At 40.4% G+C, this 23,158-nt stretch overlaps 1 protein-coding gene across 1 annotated transcript in view; it reads right to left on the bottom strand.

Annotated features, from left to right (window-relative positions):
* The window catches only part of nf2a (neurofibromin 2a (merlin)), a 130,464-nt gene that overhangs the window by 32,695 nt on the left and 74,611 nt on the right, over positions 1 to 23,158 (bottom strand). The window contains exons 5-13 of the mRNA XM_034170897.1: positions 21,819 to 21,887; positions 21,588 to 21,670; positions 18,029 to 18,104; positions 15,219 to 15,353; positions 15,021 to 15,095; positions 14,741 to 14,854; positions 14,291 to 14,413; positions 13,738 to 13,955; positions 2,037 to 2,142 (exon numbers count right to left, since the gene is read on the bottom strand). Coding sequence (XP_034026788.1) covers positions 2,037 to 2,142; positions 13,738 to 13,955; positions 14,291 to 14,413; positions 14,741 to 14,854; positions 15,021 to 15,095; positions 15,219 to 15,353; positions 18,029 to 18,104; positions 21,588 to 21,670; positions 21,819 to 21,887 — 999 coding nt within the window. The remainder of the gene's footprint in view (positions 1 to 2,036; positions 2,143 to 13,737; positions 13,956 to 14,290; positions 14,414 to 14,740; positions 14,855 to 15,020; positions 15,096 to 15,218; positions 15,354 to 18,028; positions 18,105 to 21,587; positions 21,671 to 21,818; positions 21,888 to 23,158) is intronic.

The raw sequence follows: 23,158 nt of genomic DNA, 5'->3' as shown, positions 1-23,158 counted from the left end.
AGGCATAAAGCTGATCAGCCACAGCATGAAGTTATGGGAAAGAGTAGTAGAAGCTAGGCTTAGAAAACAGGTGAAGATCTGTGAGCAGCAATATGGTTTCATGCCGAGAAAGAGCACTACAGATGCAATGTTTGCTCTGAGAATACTGTTGGAAAAGTACAGAGAAGGACAGAAAGAGTTACATTGTGTGTTTGTGGACTTAGAAAAAGCTTATGATAGGGTGCCAAGAGAAGAGGTGTGGCATTGTATGAGGAAGTCTGGAGTGGCAGAGAAGTATGTTAGGGTAGTGCAGGACATGTACAAGAATAGTGCGACAGCGGTGAGATGCGCAGTCGGAATGACAGACTCATTCAAGGTGGAGGTGGGATTACACCAAGGATCAGCTCTGAGTCCTTTCTTGTTTGCAGTGGTGATGGACAGGTTGACAGATGAGATCAGACAGGAGTCCCCATGGACTATGATGTTTGCAGATGACATTGTGATCTGTAGTGAGAGTAGAGAGCAAGTTGAGTCTAGTCTGGAGAAGTGGAGATATGCTTTGGAGAGAAGGGGAATGAAAGTCAGTAGAAGCAAGACTGAGTACATGTGTGTGAATGAGAGGGAGCCCAGTGGAATAGTGCAGTTACAAGGAGTAGAAGTGGTGAAAGTAGATGAGTTTAAATATTTGGGGTCAACTGTTCAAAGTAATGGAGAGTGTGGTAGAGAGGTGAAGAAGAGAGTGCAGGCAGGGTGGAGTGGGTAGAGAAAGGTGGCAGGAGTGATTTGTGACCGAAGAATATCAGCAAGAGTGAAGGGGAAAGTTTACAAAACAGTAGTGAGACCAGCTATGTTGTATGGTTTAGAGACAGTGGCACTAACAAAAAGACAGGAGGCAGAGCTGGAGGTGGCAGAGCTGAAGATGTTGAGATTCTCTTTGGGAGTGACAAGAATGGACAAGATTAAGAATGAACATATCAGAGGGACTGCTCAGGTGGGACGGTTTGGAGACAAAGTCAGAGAGGCGAGATTGAGATGGTTTGGACATGTGCAGAGGAGGGACCCACGGTATATAGGGAGAAGGATGCTGAGGATGGAGCCACCAGGCAGGAGGAGAAGAGGGAGACCAAAGAGGAGGTTCATGGACGTGCTGAGAGAGGACATGCAGGTGGTTGGTGTGACAGAGGAAGATACAGAGGACAGGGTGAGATGGAAACGATTGATCTGCTGTGGTGACCCCTAACGGGAACAGCCGAAAGACAAAGAAGAAGAAGAAGATGTAATTTCCCAAACCTTATTTCCCTCACCCCATTTGAAACCTGCCTACATCTCAATCCTCATTTTTGTTTCTTGACTATCAGGCCTGAGTAATCATCTTCAGGACACAAGCAGGTCTGCTGTCTCCTTGCTGAGGTATATGGAGTTGGTGGGTTTTTTTTTTAACTTCTCTCTTTTCATATTGTACAAATGATTCTATTATTGATATCATGTTTCTGTCTAACTGTGACAGTCCAATGGATTTCCATTTAGTTCTCATTCTATGAAGAATTCCAGGTACAGAGAGTGCTTTGTCCTCTGGACAATGTAAAGACCAACAAGACATTTTATGAATTTGGAAAATAAAAAAAATACATTTAAATAAACTGGACTGAAAAACTGAAAAGAAAAAAAGGTCACCATCTCTGCTATTATGTTCTGATGTTAAGACTTGAGTCTTCAAAATGATGCAAATTATTCATGATAACAAAATGAGAAGAACATCTTTCACACGAATGGGGATGCTAACTTTAATGTCCCTGTCCTTGAATTTAGCAGCAGCCAGGGGGTGAAAATGAGTCGAATTATTTATAGTGGAATGAAATGTGAAATATAGAAAAGCACGGAACATTTAAAACAACAAAAAAAAAAACTAAATTTGTATTTATTAAATGGCAATAATTATTTGTTTAGCGTGAAGTTGGATTACACAACTAATACCTTCTGCTACTTATTTACAACAATTTGCATTTTTATACAAAATGCATATATGAAACTGTTACGATGGTCTCCTCAAGAGTTACCGTGTAGAAAGCCTTGCTGGTAATCTCCAGTAACTTGTGCTTTGCCCTGCGCTCTGACTCCCTGGCTTCCTGCAGGTCCTGTTTCAACTGCTCAGCCTCCTTGGTCCTGAGGGAAAACCAGACAAGTGCAATTAATACTATAGTTTACCTCCCAGTCTTCCATGAGTTATCTAAACTGAATCCAAAACGTCTTATATATTTAGTAGCTCAGTACTTGACAATCCCGAAATGTTGCTTCATTATTACTCTGACGATCAGTGTACCACCCTGGTAGGCAATCATTTTGGACTACATTATTCTACCACATTAATTTAAGAATGTGATGCTGATTACACTTCCTTTGATTGTGGTCCTGAAAACTCAGCAATTCCTCATTTCTGTAGGGGAGGCATGCACCTCGAGAGTTTGTGTTGACTCGCTGATTGACATGGATTTACTTTTCTAGTGAAAAAACTACTCAGAGAAATCAGAGTTAGTGGCAAGTGATTAATTGTACTAATTTAAAATGAGTACATAATAACTGGTAAAGGTGAGTGTATGAAGTGATGTTTTAGTTGATGTACAGATATGTAAAAGATGTACAACCCCAATTCCAATGAAGTTGGGATGTTGTGTGAAATGTAAATAAAAACAGAATACAATGATCTGCAAATCCTCTTCAACCTACAGTAGTGTTCAGAATAGTAGTAGTGCTATGTGACTAAAAAGATTAATCCAGGTTTTGAGTATATTTCTTATTGTTACATGGAAAACAAGGTACCACTAGATTCAGTAGATTCTCACAAATCCAACAAGACCAAGCATTCATGATATGCACACTCTTAAGGCTATGAAATTGAGCTATTAGTAAAGAAAAGTACAAAAGGGGGTGTTCACAATAATATTAGTGTGGCATTCAGTCAGTGAGTTCATCAATTTTGTGGAACAAACAGGTGTGAATCAGGTGTCCCCTATTTAAGGATGAAGCAAGCACCTGTTGAACATGCTTTTCTCTTTGAAAGCCTGAGGAAAATGGGACGTTCAAGACAGTTCAAAAGAACAGCGTAGTTTGATTAAAAAGTTGATTGGAGAGGGGAAAACTTATACGCAGGTGCAAAAGATTATAGGCTGTTCATCTACAATCATCTCCAATGCTTTAAAATGGACAAAAAAAAAACAGAGACATGTGGAAGAAAACGGAAAACAACCATCAAAATGGATAGAAGAATAACCAGAATGGCAAAGGCTCACCCACTGATCAGCTCCAGGATGATCAAAGACAGTCTGGAGTTACCTGTAAGTGCTGTGACAGTTAGAAGACGCCTGTGTGAAGCTAATTTATTTGCAAGAATCCCCCGCAAAGTCCCTCTGTTAAATAAAAGAGGTTACAATTTGCCAAAGAACACATCAACTGGCCTAAAGAGAAATGGAGGAATATTTTGTGGACTGATGAGAGTAAAATTGTTCTTTATGGGTCCAAGGGCCGCAGACAGTTTGTGAGACGACCCCCCAAACTCTGAATTCAAGCCACAGTTCACAGTGAAGACAGTGAAGCATGGTGGTGCAAGCATCATGATATGGGCATGTTTCTCCTACTATGGTTTTGGGCCTATATATCGCATACCAGGTATCATGGATCAATTTGGATATGTCAAAATACTTGAAGAGGTCATGTTGCCTTATGCTGAAGAGGACAAGCCCTTGAAATGGGTGTTTCAACAAGACAATGACCCCAAGCACACTAGTAAATGAGCAAAATCTCGGTTCCAAACCAACAAAATTAATGCCTTGCAGATGTGAAATCATGAAAAACTGTGGTTATACAACTAAATACTAGTTTAGTGATTCACAGGATTGCTAAAAAGCAGTTTGAACATAATAGTTTTGAGTTTGTAGCATCAACAGCAGATGCTACTATTATTGTGAACACCCCCTTTTCTATTTTTTTTTTTTTTTTTTACTAATAGCCCAATTTCATAGCCTTAAGAGTGTGCATATCATGAATGCTTGGTCTTGTTGGATTTGTGACAATCTACTGAATCTACTGGTACCTTGTTTCCCATGTAACAATAAGAAATATAATCAAAACCTGGATTAATCTTTTTAGTCACATAGCACTACTGTTATTCTGAACACTACTGTATATTCAATTGAATACACCACAAACACGAGATATTTAATGTTTAAACTGATACACTTTATTGTTTTTGTGCAAATATTTGCTCATTTTGAAATGGATGCCTGCAACATGTTTCAAAAAAGCTGGGACAGTGGTATGTTTACCACTGTGTTACATCACCTTTCCTTCTAACAACACTCAATAAGTGTTTAGGAACTGAGGACACTAACTGTGAGTGTCATGACTGGGTATAAAAGGAGCATCCCCAAAAGTCTCAGCTGTTCACAAGCAAAGATGGAGCGAGGTTCACCACTTTGTGAACAACTGCATGAAAAAATACTCCAACGGTTTAAGAACAATGTTTCTCAACTTGCAATTGCAAGGAATTTAGAGATTCCATCATCTACTGTCCATAATATAATCAGAAGATTCAGAGAATATGGAGAACTTTCTACACATAAACCGCAAGGCCGAAAACCAACACTGAATGCCCGTGACCTTCGATCACTCAGGCGGCACTGCATTTAAAAACTGACATCATTGTGAAAAGGATCTTACCGCGTGGGCTCAGGAACACTTCAGAAAACCATTGTCCGTTAACACAGTTCTTCACTACATCTACAAGTGCAAATTAAAACTCTACCATGCAAAGCGAAAGCCATACATCAACAACATCCAGAAACGCTGCAGCCTTCTCTGGGCCCGAGCTCATTTGAAGTGGACAGATGCAAAGTGGAAAAGTTGCTGTGGTCTGATGAGTCCACATTTCAGATTGTTTTTGGAAATCATGGATGCTGTGTCCTCCAGACAAAAGAGGAAAAACATCATCCAGATTTGTTACCAGCGCAAAGTTCAAAAGCCAGCATCTGTGATGCTATGGGGGTGTGTTAGTGCCCATGGCATGGACAATTTACACATCAGTGATGGCACCATAGATGCTGAAAGGTACATCCAGGTTTTGGAGAAACACATGCTGCCATCCAAGCAACGTCTTTTTCAGGGACGTCCCTGCTTATTTCAGCAAGACAATGCCAAGCCACATTCTGCACGTGTTACAACAGTGTGGCTTCGTAGTAAAAGAGTGCTGGTACTAGACTGGCCTGCCTGCAGTCCAGACCTGTCATCCATTGAAAATGTGTGACGCATTATGAAGCACAAAATACGACAACGGAGACCCCGTACTGTTGAACAACTGAAGTTGTACATCAAGCAAGAATGGGAAAGAATTCCACCTACAAAGCTTCAACAATTAGTGTCCAAACGGTTATTGAGTGTTGTTAGTAGGAAAGGTGATGTAACACAGTGGTAAACATACCACTGTTCCAGCTTTTTTGAAATGTGTTGCAGGCATCCATTTTAAAATGAGCAAATATTTGTACAAAAACAATAAAGTTTATCAGTTTGAACATTAAATATCTTGTCTTTGTGGTGTATTCAATTGAATATAGGTTGAAGAGGATTTGCAAATCATTGTATTCTGTTTTTATTTACATTTTACACAACGTCCCAACTTCACTGGAATTGGGGTTGTATTATAAAGAAAATAATCTACGATTTCTACGATGGCTTAATCTCTGTCAAACTTGAAAGTGTGATGATCAAATATTATTCCTCCAATCTACTTATTCAACTGACCTCCAAGAAGGGATTGGGGGGGGGGGGGGGGTCTCCAGTAGTTGCTGTAAGTACTGGTTATGAGGAAGCACTCTATGAGCCATAAAAGAAAAGGGTTTTTCAAGGAAAAGATAGGACAGGGATCAAAAAAGTCAGCTTCAATACTGTGTGGCTGCAGTTTTCAGTAAATGAAAGCATTTTAATGGCACACCCACCTTTAATCACAACTACTGCTAAGAGGTAACTAACACAAATGAACTGCTGGTCCTAAAACCTAGAACAAGTGGTGGTTAACCAAACATTTCAGTCTCTTTTCTTTGTGTGTAGCAGTATAACTGCAACTCCATGTTTACCTGCTATCCAGCTGCACTGCTAAAACAAAGCCATAAAATTTAACAGACCTGAAGTAAATGACAAAATCTCATTCTTTGATCAAGTGATTTAAATGCAGATGTGTTGCAGAGCTCTATCCTCTAAAGTAAAGGTCTTCAACTCATCCCAGAAAGGGGCAAGAGGGTGAAGGTTTTCTTTGCAACCACCCACTCCATCAGGTGATTTCACTAATTAACTGATTCCATCTGCTCAAAGTGAAGTTAATCAGTTAAATCACCTGGTGGAGTGGGTGGTTACAAAGAAAACCTGCAACCTCTCGCCAATTTCTGGAATGAGTTGAAGACCTCTGCTCTAAAGATACTGTACACTTATTGTAGAATAAGAAACAAAGTACAATGACAATTTTAAGCCTTGACATTAAGGGCTCCATCACACTTAGCATGAATGACCAGGAAGAAGAGAGGAGAACCGCTTCTAGAAGAAACTGCTCTATCCTCTGCAGGCAAAGGAGAACTGGTCACCAAAAAAAAAAAAAAAACTAATTTCTTTTAACCCCATACCGATACACAGCCAATATCACCCAAGTCATCCAGAGGCATACATTTTTAACTTATGGTTCAAATTTTAACCAAACTTATTTCGGACAAGTTATTTAAATTAACGTCACGTCTGAAGTTTTAGAAAGTGAAAATATCAGATATATGTTTTAGTTTTAAAGTAACGCGCTAATTGTTAAGGTTTTAGTGTGGACATGCTGTGTCCAGGTGCATTATGGGTGATAGGGTAATCTCAGTGGGCCTCATTTAGCAAACGAACGTACGGCAGAAAACGTGCGTTCGACCATTTTTACGCAAACTTCGGTATTTATCAATTTGGACGTGAGCAGAGGCTAAGACGAATCTCACGACAGAGCTCACGTCTGGTCTGAGCTCGTGTACGCAAATCTGAGTCTGTGGATTTGCGGCGCAGCACTACAAAATCTGTCTGAGTCTGAAAATAATTATGAAACAAACCTCAGCTGTCATCCAAGCATAAGCAGCCACATATTCAGAACAGATCAAAACGGATTCTTAAAATGGATTAAACAAAATTAGTTTAAAAAAGCCCACGTTTTTAATGATACTGCTTCCTTTGTAAAATAAAAAATACATATGCTAAATAGCCTAAACATCACAACTAATCACTGCACATTAATGCTGCGCTTAAGTGCCGCAACACGTTTTTTGGTGGCCAGCTTTAAATCGGACCACTTTTTCTTGATCTAAATGCAAAGAATTCTTAATCAATTAGCAGGCATAAGCTTTTAACTGTGGGTGCATAAAAGATTGATTCAAAATCATTAGGCATAGGTCAAGTCAAAGAATTCTTCAAACCTCAGCCAGAATCCGTTCCTCTGCGGCAACGCTGTTGACCGCCTCCATTACACTCTTCCACACGGCATTTTTATGAGCGCCTTTGACTCCACTTTTCAGACTGCCAAAAAGTACACATTTGTTTTTCTCCACCTCCGATGTTAGGATGCCGATTTCCATCTGCGAAAATTTTTCTTCTTCCCAGTGCTTCTTCTCTCCATGTTGAGCTCAGTGTGTGAGGCTTCCGAACCATGAATATTTAAGGGCGTAACATGCTAATGACAATTAAATTCAGCCGCCGCATTTATCAAGAGCCAATCATTCGACAACAACTGTTATGATTATTTATTAGAAAGTGGAAGAAACACAAGATGACTGTCAATCTCCCTCGGTCTGGGATTCCATGCAAGATCTCACTTTGTGGGGTAAGGATGATTCTGAGAAAGCTCAGAACTACACAGCAGGACCTGGTCAATGACCTCAAGAGAGCTGGGACCACAGTCACAAAGATTACATTAGTAACACATGATGCTGTCATGGTTTAAAATCCTGCAGGGCAGCAAGGTCCCCCTGCTCAAGCCAGCACGTCCAGGCCCGTTTGAAGTTCACCAGTGACCATCTGGATGATCCAGAGGAGGCATGGAAGAAGGTCATGTGGTCAGATGAGACCAAAATAGAGCTTTTTTGGAATCAACTCCACTTGCCGTGTTTAGAGGATGAGAACAACCCCAAGACAACCGTCCCAACCGTGAAGTATGGTGGTGGAAACATCATACTCTGGGGGTGCTCTTCTACAAAGGGGACAGGACGACTGCACTGTATTGAAGGGAGGATAGATGAGGTCATGTATTGGGAGATTTTGGCAAACAACCTCCTTCCCTCAGGAAGAGCATTGAAGATGGGTCATGGCTGGGTCTTCCAGCATGACAATGACCCCAAACACACAGCCAGGGCAACTAAGGAGGGGCTCCGTAAGAAGCATTTCAAGGTCCTGGAGTGGCCTAGCCAGTCTCCAGACCTGAACTCAATAGAAAATCTTTGGAGGGAGCTGAAACTCCAAACCTGAAAGATCTGGAGAAGATCTGTATGGAGGAGTGGACTAGAATCCCTGTTGTAGTGTGTGAAAACGTGGTCAAGAAGTACAGGAAACGTCTGACGTCTGTAATGGCAGACAAATGTTTCTGTACCAATTGTTAAGGTCTGTTTTTCTAGGAGACCAAATACTTATTTCATGCAATAAAATGCAAATTAATTATTTAAAAATCATACAATGTGACTTTCTGATTTTTTTTTTAGATTCCGTCTCTCACAGTTGAAGTGTACCTACGATTAAAAAATACAGACCTCTCCATTCTTTCAGATTGAAAAACCTGCAAAACTGACAGTGGATCAAATACTTATTTCCCCACTGTAGGTGGCTTCATTATCATTTTGTAAACTTCCCCATTCACCCTTGCAGGTATCCTTCTCTCATAAATTACTGTGAATTTTCTCCACCCACTCCACCTTCTTTGGCTCCATACCATACTCTCTGTTACATTGAACTGCAGACCCCAAGTGCTTAAAGTCATCCACCTTCACCACCTACACTGCTTGCCAACTGCACCATAAATCGCCTCCCTCATTCAAACCTATGTACATGTACGTCTTGTTCCTACTGACTTTTGACTTTCATTCCTCTGCTCTCTAATGCATACCTTCTCCACCTCTCCAGGCACCCCTCAATAATCATCCACAAACATTGTAGTCCATAGAAACACCTGTTTTATCTCATAAAATCCACAAACCTGTCCTTCACTACTGCAAATAAGAAATAGTTCATACCAGATCATTGACACAAGTTGAGGAGTCTATTTAGGAACTGCATTTTGAGGCTGCTATAACACTGTATTCTCAGTTTGAGGTACTTCCATTAAGTTTGAATTCCAAGTCATTTTAAGTTTTTGTAAGTTTTAAAATATAAAATAAATGATGATGTACACAAGCTGGAACATGGAGGAAACATCTGGGAGCTCCAAGATGGTACCAGAATGTTTGTCGGCTTGCTGTGTTAACTCTGTAAGCTAATACCTGTTCTATCTGTGCACTGTCTGTTTGTATTTCTCCTGTTAAGCTGGCACTGCTCCATTGCCTCTACATGGACCTATGATCCCAAGACTGTGTTCCATCTCAAGAAATCACTGGTGGCCCATCCTAATGGGTATCCTGCTCTGCAAAACATATGTCATCCTGTTTGTCCACCCTTCCATGGAGTGTGTTCATCAGCTACCTTGCTGCATCCCTCACCAGAGGAAGCATTCCAGGTACGCGGCAAACGTGGTCACATCCGGGTGAAGATCAAGAGTGGAGTGAGGGTTTTTCCACACAGTCAGGGCCCTGGCATCTTTCCACTGTCTATCCAGGGTGCAAAGACCTCTACCTGGCTCAGTGTTTGTAGGATCTGAGATACTCCTAAAAGTTTGCGATGTCCACATGCTAGGTTTAGCTAAGCTTCGCACAGGAGCCACACAGCGTCACTGCAGCAATTAACCAGTCCCGCTTTACAACAACTGTCGTAACAGCCAGGCTTTGAGTGGCGTTTATTCTCCTCGAAACTCCGTGGATCCGAGGAAACTGGTTTGTATCTGTAACACACAGATCAGTGTCCGCGGACTTATAAAACTTGCATGACGTCGTTAAAAAAAAAGAACACTTTGCGATAAGCATTTTAAAAACTCAGTACGATCACGATTAAAGAGTACAACACTAACACACACACACCCCCCACCCCATGATGAACTCCGCGGAATCCCGTGGATCCGCGGAGTTTTCACAGCCCTGAGTATGTGTCTGGATGTGTGAGGAAGCTGGAGCACCCAGAGGGAACCCACACAAATATGGGGAGAACATGCAAACTCAACACAGGAAGGCCACAGAAGGGAATCAATCCCATGACCTTCTTGCTGTGAGGCAACAGTGCTAACCATGAAGCCACTGTGCTGGCCCCAGATAAATCAATCAATCAATCAACTTTTTTCTTGTATAGCGCCAAATCACAACAAACAGTTGCCCCAAGGCGCTCAGATAAAGATAAAGACAACTGAATTGTCTTGAACTGAATTTTCTTTCCCATTGTGTATCATTGAATTTGTTGGTCTGTTAGTACTTTAGTATCTACACCTGCTGTCCGGACAGACCTATGGTTAGCGAGTTATGTGGTATGTTAGATGCCATAGGATTTACGCAACCCATAAACAAGACTACTCATTTACTGGGCCATACTCTCAACCTTATTTTATCTTATGGGTTTTCTGTTGATAACATTGAGATTGAGAATGCTACCTTGTCTGATCATAAACCTATTATATTTGATGTCACCCTCTCCAATCCTCTGCATACTGTCAGAGCCCTAGGCCGCTGTTCTGTCACATTAACTCCATACTGCAGTACAGTTTTCTGACAGCTTTCAGAGCAAGGCGGCTAGAACTGCTATTTCAACAGCTGTGTCCTTTACCTCTAGTCCTGATGAATTATTTGCCCTCTTCAATTCCTCCTGCTCATCCATATTTGACTCTGTAGCTCCTCTCAGATATAAACACCCTAAACTCAAACCTCAGTACTGGTTAGATGATGCAATAAAATACAAATTAATTATTTAAAAATCATACAATGTGATTTTCTGGATTTTTTTTAGATTCTGTCTCACATAGTTGAAGTGTACCTACAATAAAAATTACAGACCTCTCCATTCTTTGTAGGTGGGAAAACCTGCAAAATTGACAGTGGATCAAATACTTATTTTCCCCACTGTAATTAGTAAACATTTTGATAGACCCAAAATTTTGTTTAGTACTACAAACTCAATCATCAACCCCCCAAATTTCCCCAGTGGCTGACGTTTCCAACAATACCTGTGAGAAATTCCTGAAAATAGAGACTATCAGGTCTCTATTTACCCCTGCCGCATTTGTTACTCTACCTGTTTGCTCAGGTGCTACAGCCATTTTTAACCAATTTCAACATTTCTTTTGCTGATCTGAGGGACGTAGTACTGCATATGAAACCTGCAGCATCCCCTCTTGATGTTTTCTGCTCCCACATGTCATACAGGATGTATTTGATGTAGTTTTCCCCAACATTCAAGTAATTATTAATTCATGTCTTGCATCTGATACCGTCCCTGCATGTTTCAAGCATGCAGTTGTTCAACCCTTGCTTAAGAAACACAACATTGGTGATAAATGCCTAAAAAAAAACTACTGTTCCGCTTCTAAGCTTCCTTTTATTACCAAGGTGTTGGAAACAGCTGCTTTCCTTTCTGTCCACTCATAATATATTTGATCCTTTTCAGGCCGGCTTCAGGGCCCTCCACAGCAGTGAAACAGCCCTGCTTAAAGTGACAAATGATCTGCTACTCACTTTAGATTCTGGTGATAATGCTGTTCTGATTTTATTGGATCTTAGTGCTGCCTTCAACACTGTAGATCACAATATTCTCCTTGACTGCCTTGAACAATGGGTTGGTATTAAGAAGACAGCACTACTCTAGTTCTGCTCTTATCTTAAGCATAGGACATTTCCCGTGTCTATTGGTCAGTTCTCCTCATCCTCTGCTCCTGTCTCCTATGGGTCCCTCAGGGGTCCAGCTTCGGTCCAGTGCTCATCTGCCAGTATATGCTCCCATTAGGGGACATCATCGGAAAGTATAACATCTCTTTTCATTTTTATGCATATGACTCACAGTTGTACTACCCCCTAAAATCTAGGAACTCCATACAGTTTCTCCTCAACTGTCTTGAAGACATTAAAGGCTGGATGGCAACTTCCTCCGGTTAAACAGTGATGAAACATAAGTAATCATTTTTGGTCCTCCCAAATCCAGAAACACTGTTACTCATAAAATAGCTAATCTCACTTCATATGTCAAACCTTATGCAAGAAACCTGGGTGTCATTCTTCACTCAGAGCTCTGTCTTGATGGACAGCTAAGCTCTGTTGTTAAGAACAGCTTTTATCAGTAAAGAATCTCTCGTCTGAAATCTTTCCTATCATATAATGATTTAGAAAAAGTAATCCATGCCTTTATTACATCACGACTGGACTACTGCTGCAATGTCCTCTACCTTGGCATTCCTCAATCTCCACTAATACGTTTGCAGATCGTCGACTGTTGACTGGTGGTAGGAAGCGTGAACATATTACCCCATCTTGAACATAACAATGTGTCTGACCATAACAACAACCAGACTGATCCCATCTTGGCCTCCTTACACTGGCTCCCTGTCATTTTTTTTAAAATTCAGTTTAAGGTTTTATTAATTGTTTTAAGGCTCTTCATAGGCTGTATTTCTAACCTCATCCAGCCACACTCAGTCCCCAAGTAACTCATATTCTCAGGCAAAGGTCTTCTCCATGTGTCGCTGTCATGTCTCATACAGAGAGGTAACAGAGCTTTTGCGGTTGCTGCCCCTTCGCGGTCACCACCCCACGACTGTGGAACCAATTGCCTACAAATATCAGATGCGTCCCCTCCATTTCTGTCTTTAAAACCAGGCTAAAAACCCACCTTTACTCTCTGGCCTTTCTAGCCCCCTAATTTTCCCATCCCTTGTGTTATTCTGTGATTATCCCTTGCTGCTATTTTTTTCCTTCGGTTTCATTCTATCTATGATAATATATTTTATATTTTTGTTTGCTTTAGTATTTATCTACCTTTTGTACAACATTTTGGTCAGTGGAAGTTGTGTGTAAATGCGCTTTATCAATTAAATGTACTTATTTACTATTAATGGAATATTCATATTCAACAATTGATCTCAAACAATAATGTCTTCATTGTACACCAAAAAGAAACGAAATGGCCTTGTCATTCTAATACTTATCAAGGAGACTGTACAAGAGTCTCTCACACAACCAAGAAGAAGTCTGCAACTATTTGCAGTAAATAAATCACAAATAAGCACATTATGCGCCACAGGCAGCTGTCTACAGCAGTGAATTACAACAGCTGGAGGGTTAGTGCAGAATTTTGAAAATGTTCAAAACATTTTATTAACTGCAAACTATGTGCATGATCACCACAAGACTGTTGGCAGCTTTCTCACACTGTCTGCAGTTGTTGCGAGTAAAGGCAGACAAGGAAAAACACCCTAGACAACACCAAATGCAAAATTGGGATATCACACAACCTGCAACAATATTTCAATGAATTAAGTATGTTATATATAAACAATTGCCAAATCACTTTTGTTGCACGTGTGTCAGAAAAAAAGAAAAATACAGCATGCAATGGTGTACACTCATTCACCATATCCCTTGTTCCCACCTCCTGTCTGACTCTTCGACCATCTTGAGGGCAAGCATCTCTGCCTCTAGCATCTTCTGCTCCATGATCCGTCGCTCTTCCCGGCCACGAATGGCAGTGACCTTGATGCGCTGCATCTCTGTCTCAGCCTCAGCAGCTTTCTGGGCCAGCAGCTTGGCCTCCTCCTCTGCAATCTGGGCCTTTTCTGCCAGCAGGTCGGCCGTCTGTTCAGAACGCAGCTGGACAGAAGGATGAAGAAGTGCAACAAAAGAAGGGAAAAGGTACACAATTAAAAATGGAAAAGAATATGTGTAAAGTAGAAACAAATGGGACATCAAAGAAATGAGTGATGCATAACAATTTTTTTAAAAGAGCAGAAATTGAAGAGGGAACAAGGCAGTAATGACAAATGTGATATGGAAACAGTACATAAATGACAAGAGCTAGAGGCAGGATTAGAAATGAAAAAGGATGGGTTTGAGAGGACCTGACACTATTTGCACTGGTTTCAAATATGGTGTTTGAGTTGAATGTATGACACAATATGGTGTCCAGCTAACAAAATGAATCTTACCAGAGCCTCATTGGCCATGTGGGCCTCATCCTGTAACTGAATTAGCCGCCTCTCCAGTTCATCTCTGGCCCTCTCTGCCTCCTCCCTCAGCTGCTTTTCCCGCTGGAGATGCTGCCTCTCAAGCTAAATAAAACAAATTAATAAGGTGTATGGACAAGAATATGCAGCAGGACCAAGAAATAACAGGCAGCAAACAAACAATGGACAATATGCAAAAAAAAAAGGAAGCAAGGAAAAAAGAGAGACGGTTTTAACAGGTCCCCCATAAATAAATTACATAGCATGTGATCTTGATACATGTGAGTGTCACTAAAGAAAGGGAACAACTCAGGAGATGCAAACTTCAAACCCACACACTGTCCAAGAGGTTAAATTACAGCTGGACAGAACATTTTATGTGGCACAATTTGGTTGAGTCCAAACCCTTTCTCTCTCTTTTCATGAAAGTACCTGTTTTCTGGCTCTTTCTTCTCTGGCTTGGGCTTTCATCTGCTGTACTTCAAGAGAGTCTACCCTCCGCCGCCGCATGAACAAGTCGTGGTTCCCAATGCACAACTGGAGGATCTGCACAAGGCAGCAAAAACCACAGAACAGTGCTCTTTACAATGATCTATCAAAATCAACCATCGGAAACGTTAACTGCCATGGCAATGAAGTTAGACATACAGTATATGGAAAGTAATGCTGTGTTGTCACACTTCTAAATCAAAGAAAAAGCAGGTAATCTCACCAGTTTGTTGACCCTCAACCGTGAAGAGTTGAATTTGAAAACACTGGTTTTCTTGTCCAAAGGTTTAATGGTAAACTAAATATTGACACAAGACAAGAGGGAAAAGAACATCTTACACATTCAAGTGTCATCAGCTCTCATTAAAACACCAGTATTGTACTCATCTTAATCACAAAGTAAAAGACTAAATTCTCACACCTCCTTGTCACTGTAGGAGATGTTGCGGATCTCATTCCATGGGAAGGAGCATTTGGGTGTCAGCCTGTTGTCTGGGTCATAAATGTGCAAGCCCAGGGCATCCACTCCCAGAAGAAGATCTGTTCCCTTTTTATTCTAAACAATACCACAGCCATAGACCAACAGAATAAACAAAGTGTTTTACTATCCATCTGTTCTGGGAGATGACGAAAAAAGCTGTGTGACATTCCTTCCAGGCACCATTCATTGACACAAGGATTTGACAGCATTTTGCACTGCAGTGCCTTTGAATGTCAAAGCTATTTGCTCGAGCTGAGCTCAAAAATACAAGACACTGGGTATACACATCAGTCAGTGCTTCTTCATTAAAAAGTAATACTGATGTATTGTGTATGGAATGATGGTGGGAAGGGCAGACAGATATATATGGATATTTGAATAAAGTTGTGACCCAAGAAATATTTATATTAAAGTTGTACCAGGGGCTTACTCTTTTCCTAGGGGTAGGCGGTATGACCTAAAATTAATACCACTGTATTTTTCACGTTTTGGATGGTGATGGTATTATGTCACGGTTTTACTAGTTTGAACAATATGCCACCTTTTTTTTAGTGCATTCCTTTGGCTTCTCCATTTTTGCTTGGAGTCCCCACACCAGATCCGAGGTGAATGTGCTTGTTGATTTGGCACAGGTTTTATGCCGGATGTCCTTGCTGGATGAACTCCACATAACATGGAGAATGGACACAGGTGGTTTTGAACTGGGAACCTTCTGATTTCAAAGCAAGTGCACAAGCCACTAGGCCACCACACTTGACCGAAAGTTTAAACTTGACTGTTTTTGTTTTCAAATCTGCGCATTTAAAGTTAAAAATTAGGTGAAAGACTTAATGAATCAAAGATATTTACAATTTTATTTGCTTAAAGGGTCTGTGCCTATGTTAATTAATGATAGACTTAAACAAGTCGGCATCACAATAAGTGCACTTTCAATCTAACCACTTCAGTGACTATTACAGCATGTACCATTGTGAAAATTGCTACTACCTGCTGCAAATGAGTGATATGTTTTCCGCATTTAGTGCCCGTTACTACACTGGATAACAATAACATTGAGGATGCCCCACTGGCTGTTTCTGCAACACCAAATATTCCGTGTCTGCTATGTTCAGTCCGTGTGGAATTTCATAAACCCAAACTCAATCTAAGGCATCTTATATATATTACTTTGGAACCACCCCCGAAACCAAACAGTAAAAATGCCAACCCTAGTGAAGTCCTTAGTTTTGGTTACATTAACAAAAGGTCACTGTATTAAAAATCACAAATGATAAATGATCTAATTATGGAACACCACCTGGATATGATTGGTTTATATGAAACCTACCATCATCTTCCTGTTAAACAAAACCAGCCCACCTATGTACACATTTAATCACATCCCTCACGATAAAAGCAAGGTGGAGGTGTTGCTTTTATTTGTAAATCTGGGTTTAGTTTACTGACTCTTGGGGGTCTAAAATACTGTATAACTCGTTTGAACATTTGACTCTCTGCTCTTAGATTAGATAGAAGTTTATTTTTCTGTTGGTTAGCATACCAGTGTAGTATAGAACTATGCTTCCTGTCTTTTTAATTCATATTATTAGAAATGGAATATGCCTGGCCTCACTACATCTAAATTCTGGGTCTGTTAGTGAAGCACAGCTGCCAGTCATCACCTTAGTAATCTCTCTGCTTCCCTGTTGATTTACTGCTGGTGAACTAATGCCTCAGGTGCAGTTATTTCTGGCAAACTGATTCTGCTCTTTTTCTCTCTGTTTGAGGCACTGACCACACCTTTGATGGATGCTGGCTCTGCACCCCAGGGTGCCGGACTGACCACAGGATGCCCTGCCTGTTGCACAATGACTGGAAGTTGTGCTTCTTTGGGACCTAACCGGTACTGGACATGGACATTGATAGATTAAAGACCCAAGATTAATTGCTTTTTAGTTCAATTAAGGACTTTTTTGCTCTTCTCTTTTTCTGTTTTTCCATTTCTTCTGTTTCTTCTGTTTCTTAATAAATTGTAAATAATCTGTAAAAACCTTGTATCTCTAAGCAGTGGGTCACCCCCTGAGTCTGGCCTGCTTGAGATTTCTTCGTCATTATCACCAGACGAACTTTTTCTTTACCATTGTCACCTGTGTGCTTGCTCGTCTGAAATGCCCTGAGGCAGCACTGTTGTAATTTGGCGCGATACAACTAAAATAGATTGAATTGAAAATTACATTATGAGGTATGCCTATAAGAAAAGTTAATGGGTGCTTTGACTGAACACAACATGGAAAAAACAAAAACTAGAAGATCAGAGCTGCGCTGACATTTTTACTGATCTCAAAATGAACAGATATTTGTCAAACTGGTTTAACGTGTGTTCTGTACGGTGTTGATGGCATTGTGCAATCCATATCGTGGTGGACTGGTGATAAGTGGTATACTGGTGTATCCCGACTTTCATTTCTACTCTAAAACTGTTGGAAAATGATTCAAGGTGTACATAAAAGGAGTCAGCAGCAGCACAGAGGCCTGGTTCAAGGCCGTCTGTGTCCCATCTCTTCTGTACATCTGCAGTTACTTCAAGAAAAATTCCTGCTAAATCAACATGCAGATCAATATCGGATCCACAGTGGCAAATTTGAGCAAAACAGGAGAAGCCAAAGGATGAAAGCAGATGAAAGACTTGTGCTGTTATTTCTTCATTTCATAATATCATGGTGAAAATATGACTTAAACTGACCAGCAACAGCAAAGAAGATTCAGCTCACCCTGATTCCAAAGTAATTGATTCCATACATGTCCAGATCCTGAGCTATTTTTAAATACTCCATTTCCGCTTCATCCCTGGTTCAAAGACAGAAAGAAGAAAACATGGGGGTTGAAGGGGAAAGAAAGGTGAGAGGAAAAGGTAGAAAGGAGTTGCAGATGTAGAGAGAAAAAGGATATCACACCTTGTTTCTTCAAAATGTGTGTGCATCATCTGTCATGTTTTGTGGTTAATAAAAATTTTATAAGAGTCTGAAAACAAATCTATGTGGTGCCTGGTTGGCATATTTGTTGTGTCTCAGGGTCAACGCAGCAGAAACAAACATTACCACCTTTTAAAGTCTTATGTAAAACTAGAAGCACTCGGAAAGCGCAAACCTCCACCTAGGCCATAGGGTCACTGATGTCACATGGAATACCCTTTGGCAAAGAGACTTATTCCACGTATCTACCGTCATGTTTCAGGGCATTTTTTGGACAGTTCCCTCACCTGGCATAAATCTTTTATTATTGCTGTTAACAGCTCTCCCTGCATCCCACAATCAAGTTTTATGTCTCTTTTTTTCAGGACAACCTGTACTTTCAAAATATATATGCTATAGTTGTGTTTTATAAGTGTAATAAAGGTTTACAATCAGACATAAGAAAGGAAACGTAAAGCGGAAAATAATTTTCCACACAAATTTATTTAAAACACAGCAAACTATAATAAACTAGTTACACATCACTCCTACAAACAATCTTTGGTGTGTCATGTGAGGTGAATCTGCCCTACGACTGGATTTTGGAAAACCATGTCACGGTTAACCAATTCCGACTGGACACTCACATTGCTCACGTCATCACACAGCTTCTATGAGGAGTACAAAGATGGTGAACGGTGGCTCGAAAGCCCATGGAGTTAACTTTTCAGCAAAAAAAAAAAAAAAAAAAAGTAAGTTTCTATCTCAGATCATTAAAAAGTTATTTATAATTTAGTAAACCTTGGTTTCAGCCATTGTATACAATGGTGTCGGCCTCAGAGGGTTAAACCCTTAGATCTTCAGCAAATGTATTTATAAAGAGAAACTGCATGAGCTACACAAGTTTTTTTTTTTTTTTTTTTCTAATAAGTTTATTCAATGAGGAGAAACAAATGCTAAATTATTGTTATGTCGTAACTTAATTTTTGTTCAGCCTTGGTGATCCGTCTTCATGAAGTTAGATGCAAAAATACTGAAACTGGCCCTATCCTGCAATGATAAAGAATCCTTAAAAAAAATTACTGGATCCGGATCGTGCTCTGGATCATTACCAAAATTTAATGACTTCTAAGTTAGGCCAAGATACACCCCTGGTAAAAATTTCACTGAAATCCATTGAGGATTTTTTGAGTAATCCTGCTAACAATCCAACCAACCAACCAACAAACAAACGGACGTGACCAAAAACATAACCTCCTTGGTAGAGGTAATAAAAGATAAAGGCTTCATAACTGTCTCTTCGATATGAAAGGTAAGATATTTGCTGATTTCATCTTAATAAACTGACTGAGTTGAGAGCGCATCATACTAAGTTAATTTAGATAAGTAGATAAAAATACATTCTGAATGAAGAGTGGTTAAGAATACATTTGTGCACTAAAGCATGATTTATGCAGTGAAGCGCTAGAGCATTTAAGTTTTTTTTTGCTTACAAATGAACTTTGTAGATGCAGAAGCCATGTTTGACTGTTTGGAAGGTGTGCCAACCTCAATAAATATTTTTGAACTCCTTCACAGACAGGGATTAAATCAAATTTTCATGAGTGTCATTCAATAATGGCATTGCACTGGTAAACCCCAAAAAGAGACTGGAGAGAGTAACAGTGGTCTCAAACTCAAATTACCTATGGTTCTGATATCCCACAAAACTATTTGTGTTATCTTGTAAACTAATTAGACTTTTACATTTTTCTGTAATTTACATTTAAAGCAACCAGGTCTGGTGTCCATTTCCAACCTAGTCTCACAGCAAGTCATGATCCAGCAGCACAAAATACACATTAATCTATTGGTTTGTGATATTGTGACAAAAAGCGCTTCATTTTCGTCACAGCAGCACGAATTCATTGTAATTCATTCCGTGATGACTGCACAAAGTTAAAAGTGAAGCGGGGGGGGGGGGGGGGGGGTGGGGGTGGTTATGGTTAGGGTGGGGGGAAGGAGTAGGATTAGGTTATGGTTAAGGTTAGGGTTGGGGGTAGGAGTAGGGTTAGTAATCGTGAGTTAAACGTTTGACTCATTTCGTGACGGGAGCACGAAAAAAAAAGTGAGACTGGGCTGCCAATTCCCACCCGTCACACTGCACATCTGGAGCTCTGTCAGATGGGGTATCTGGCATAAAACTTGTGCCAAATCGGCATGTAGCTCAATACCAACCCAAAACCTAATCACACACATTTGTAAGTTCACAGAACTAAGCACCAGAGTTCATTCAAGTATGTCTATTATACTATAGTACAGCGCTTTGCTGCCATCTACTGGAATAAAAGAGCATTACATCATCTGCCACACTATTACAGCACATACACCTGATAATGGTGATATTTGATAATTGCCCACGGCACCCCTGACGATCCCCGGTTGAGAATCACTGGTATAAGGTGCACAGTACATTCACATGAAAGCAGAGGATCCTGTAAGCAAATGTTTATTAAGTGACAAACATTCAACACAAAATTAAAACATTCTATCATGCTATAGATTTACAAATACAATATTGATTGAATATATGTGCATGATGTGATGTGATGATTAATGGTACATTGAGGCTCATTGTCACAGGCTTTGAGCTTCCAAATACCTGGGGCCACTACTTTGGACCAGGAGGACCAGTAACAAAATTGGTGCTACTGGTCCTGACCAGTAGGCTCAAAAAATATTTCTCTCACCCTGATTTGCTGTAAAATTTGGACAAAAGGACTGAAAAACATCATGAATTCAATGCCAGAATAATTTACTGTTAACTTTTTCCCCTATTTTTAGATTAAACTGCCTAAAAACATACTTTTATGTATTTGGTCAACATGTTTATCCAAAGACATATTAAGACATCAATACAAGGAACCTTCATGCAAGGTGCTGACATACACACCATGAGCAGCGAGTTTAGCATCTTTCTCAAAGACATAATGCAGCTTGACATGTTTGTCAAACAGACATAATACAGAAGACACAGTATGTCCAAATCTGTTTTAGTAATTCCATTCCTGGTTTGTATAGCGGAACTGAAGCATGCCTGAGCATTAATGCGGACTGCAAACTCTTTCCACCGGCTGCCAGTACCTGCTTAAGGACCCACTGTGGTCAATGTATCACTGTTGGGGAATCACTGCCCTATGCGGCACAGATTTGAACAGCTGCCTATGGAAACCCTGCAACAGATTTGCAACTTGTTCAAGGTGTATTCTGCCTCTCGCCCAATGACCGCTGGGAGAGGTGCCAACCCCCCATGACTCTTCACTGGAAGAATTGGGTTCAGAAAATTGATGGATGCATGTCTGTGGATCACCAAAGTGGAACTGAGTACAGCAGAGTTTACCTTGTCCTGCCCCTGTGTTCTACGTAACAAGCTGTAATCCGCTCTTCCCACATTTCTGCAGTCATCTGGTACAGGTTAATCACCTGGAACAGAGACAGACAACAATTCCACAATTCCATGCAGAAAATATGCAAATAGTTTGGCAAAGCTTGATAATGCATGCAAAGTCCTGTGTTTTCTCTCATGTAAGCTCTCACTGGGGCAATGACAATAATTTAAGCTGTCACTCACCCTCTTTGGCAGCAGCTCCTCCTCAACCAAGAAACCAGGTTTGTGAACATTAGGGTCATAGTCTCCATACTGTAAAATTGAGTGGAAGTGCCAGAAGAATTAATCAAATCTTGACTTAATAGCTGCATTCCAACATGCCTCAAAAGCCAGCCCAGACTGTGGCTCTCCTGGGAGCTGAGCAAAAGTTTACCAAGAGTGTTCTGAGAGCACAACATCCCCTGCTGGCAACTGCTTTGGTACAAGTGCTTGCTACATTCTGATAACACTGCAAAGTATGTGATAAATGATTTCAGAATGCAGACACCAACTCATGAAACTGGCAGTGTCTACGTAAGTTTGTTAATCAAGGGTCATAACTCTGCCAAATTGTGTCAATCTTGTACAATATTACAATATGCATATTACCAACCTATAACACGGAATTGGTCCAAGTTGCCCAAAATTCCAACCAAAAATGTTAGAGGAGTTGGTTTCAGAATGCAGGCACCCAGTCATGAAACTGACAGAGTCTAGATTTATTAATCAAGGGCCATCACTCAGGTAAAATGGGCCCAACTCAAATGATATAATATGCATATTACCAACCTATAACAAGGACTTGTACCAAGTTTCAGGAAATTCATCCAAAAAATGTGAGAGGAGTTGGGTTCAGAATGCAAGCAGCCACTAATAAAACTCACAGAGTCTAGATTTGTTAATCAAGGGCCATCACTCAGGTAAAATGGGCCATGACATAATTGGCCTTGGGCAACAATGATCTCTCGGGGTGACATTCCATTATGCTGCCCTCCAAACCAGTCACTATTTGTATAATCCCCCGCTAAGCCAATAGCGATAAGCCAATGCCCCTAAAGGGGATTATGTCATGGTGATTTCCATCTGGCCATCTGTCCGTCTGTGCTTCTGTCCCAAAAAGGGTATAAGCTTTCTAAAATCAACTCCTTTCACATTTTTAGGAGGAATTTCATAAAACTTGGTACAAGTCCTTGTTATAGGTTGGTAATACAGATATTAGCATATCATTTGAGTTGGCCCATTTTACCTGAGTGATGGCCCTTGATTAACAAATGATCCCGATTATTATCCACAGTGATCCCGATTATTATACATCTGTGTAGTTAATAAATTTATCTTTACAATTATGTGAAAAATTTGCTGAGTCATTTTTTATTTGTACCGTAGTGAGTTCATGGTACTGTGTTTCAGCCTCTGGCCAGATTTGGAGCGCACTGATGCGTAGAACTGTCCCAGTTCATGGCCGAGTGTGGCAGTGGGACGCTTCTCGAACTCGTCGGGTGAAACACCATGTAAATCTTTCCCGTCATCCTTTGATAAAAACT

The sequence above is a fragment of the Thalassophryne amazonica genome, chromosome 5 (assembly GCF_902500255.1).
Source record: "Thalassophryne amazonica chromosome 5, fThaAma1.1, whole genome shotgun sequence".
NCBI lineage: Eukaryota > Metazoa > Chordata > Actinopteri > Batrachoidiformes > Batrachoididae > Thalassophryne > Thalassophryne amazonica.
This window is presented reverse-complemented; position numbering and strand designations above follow the sequence as displayed.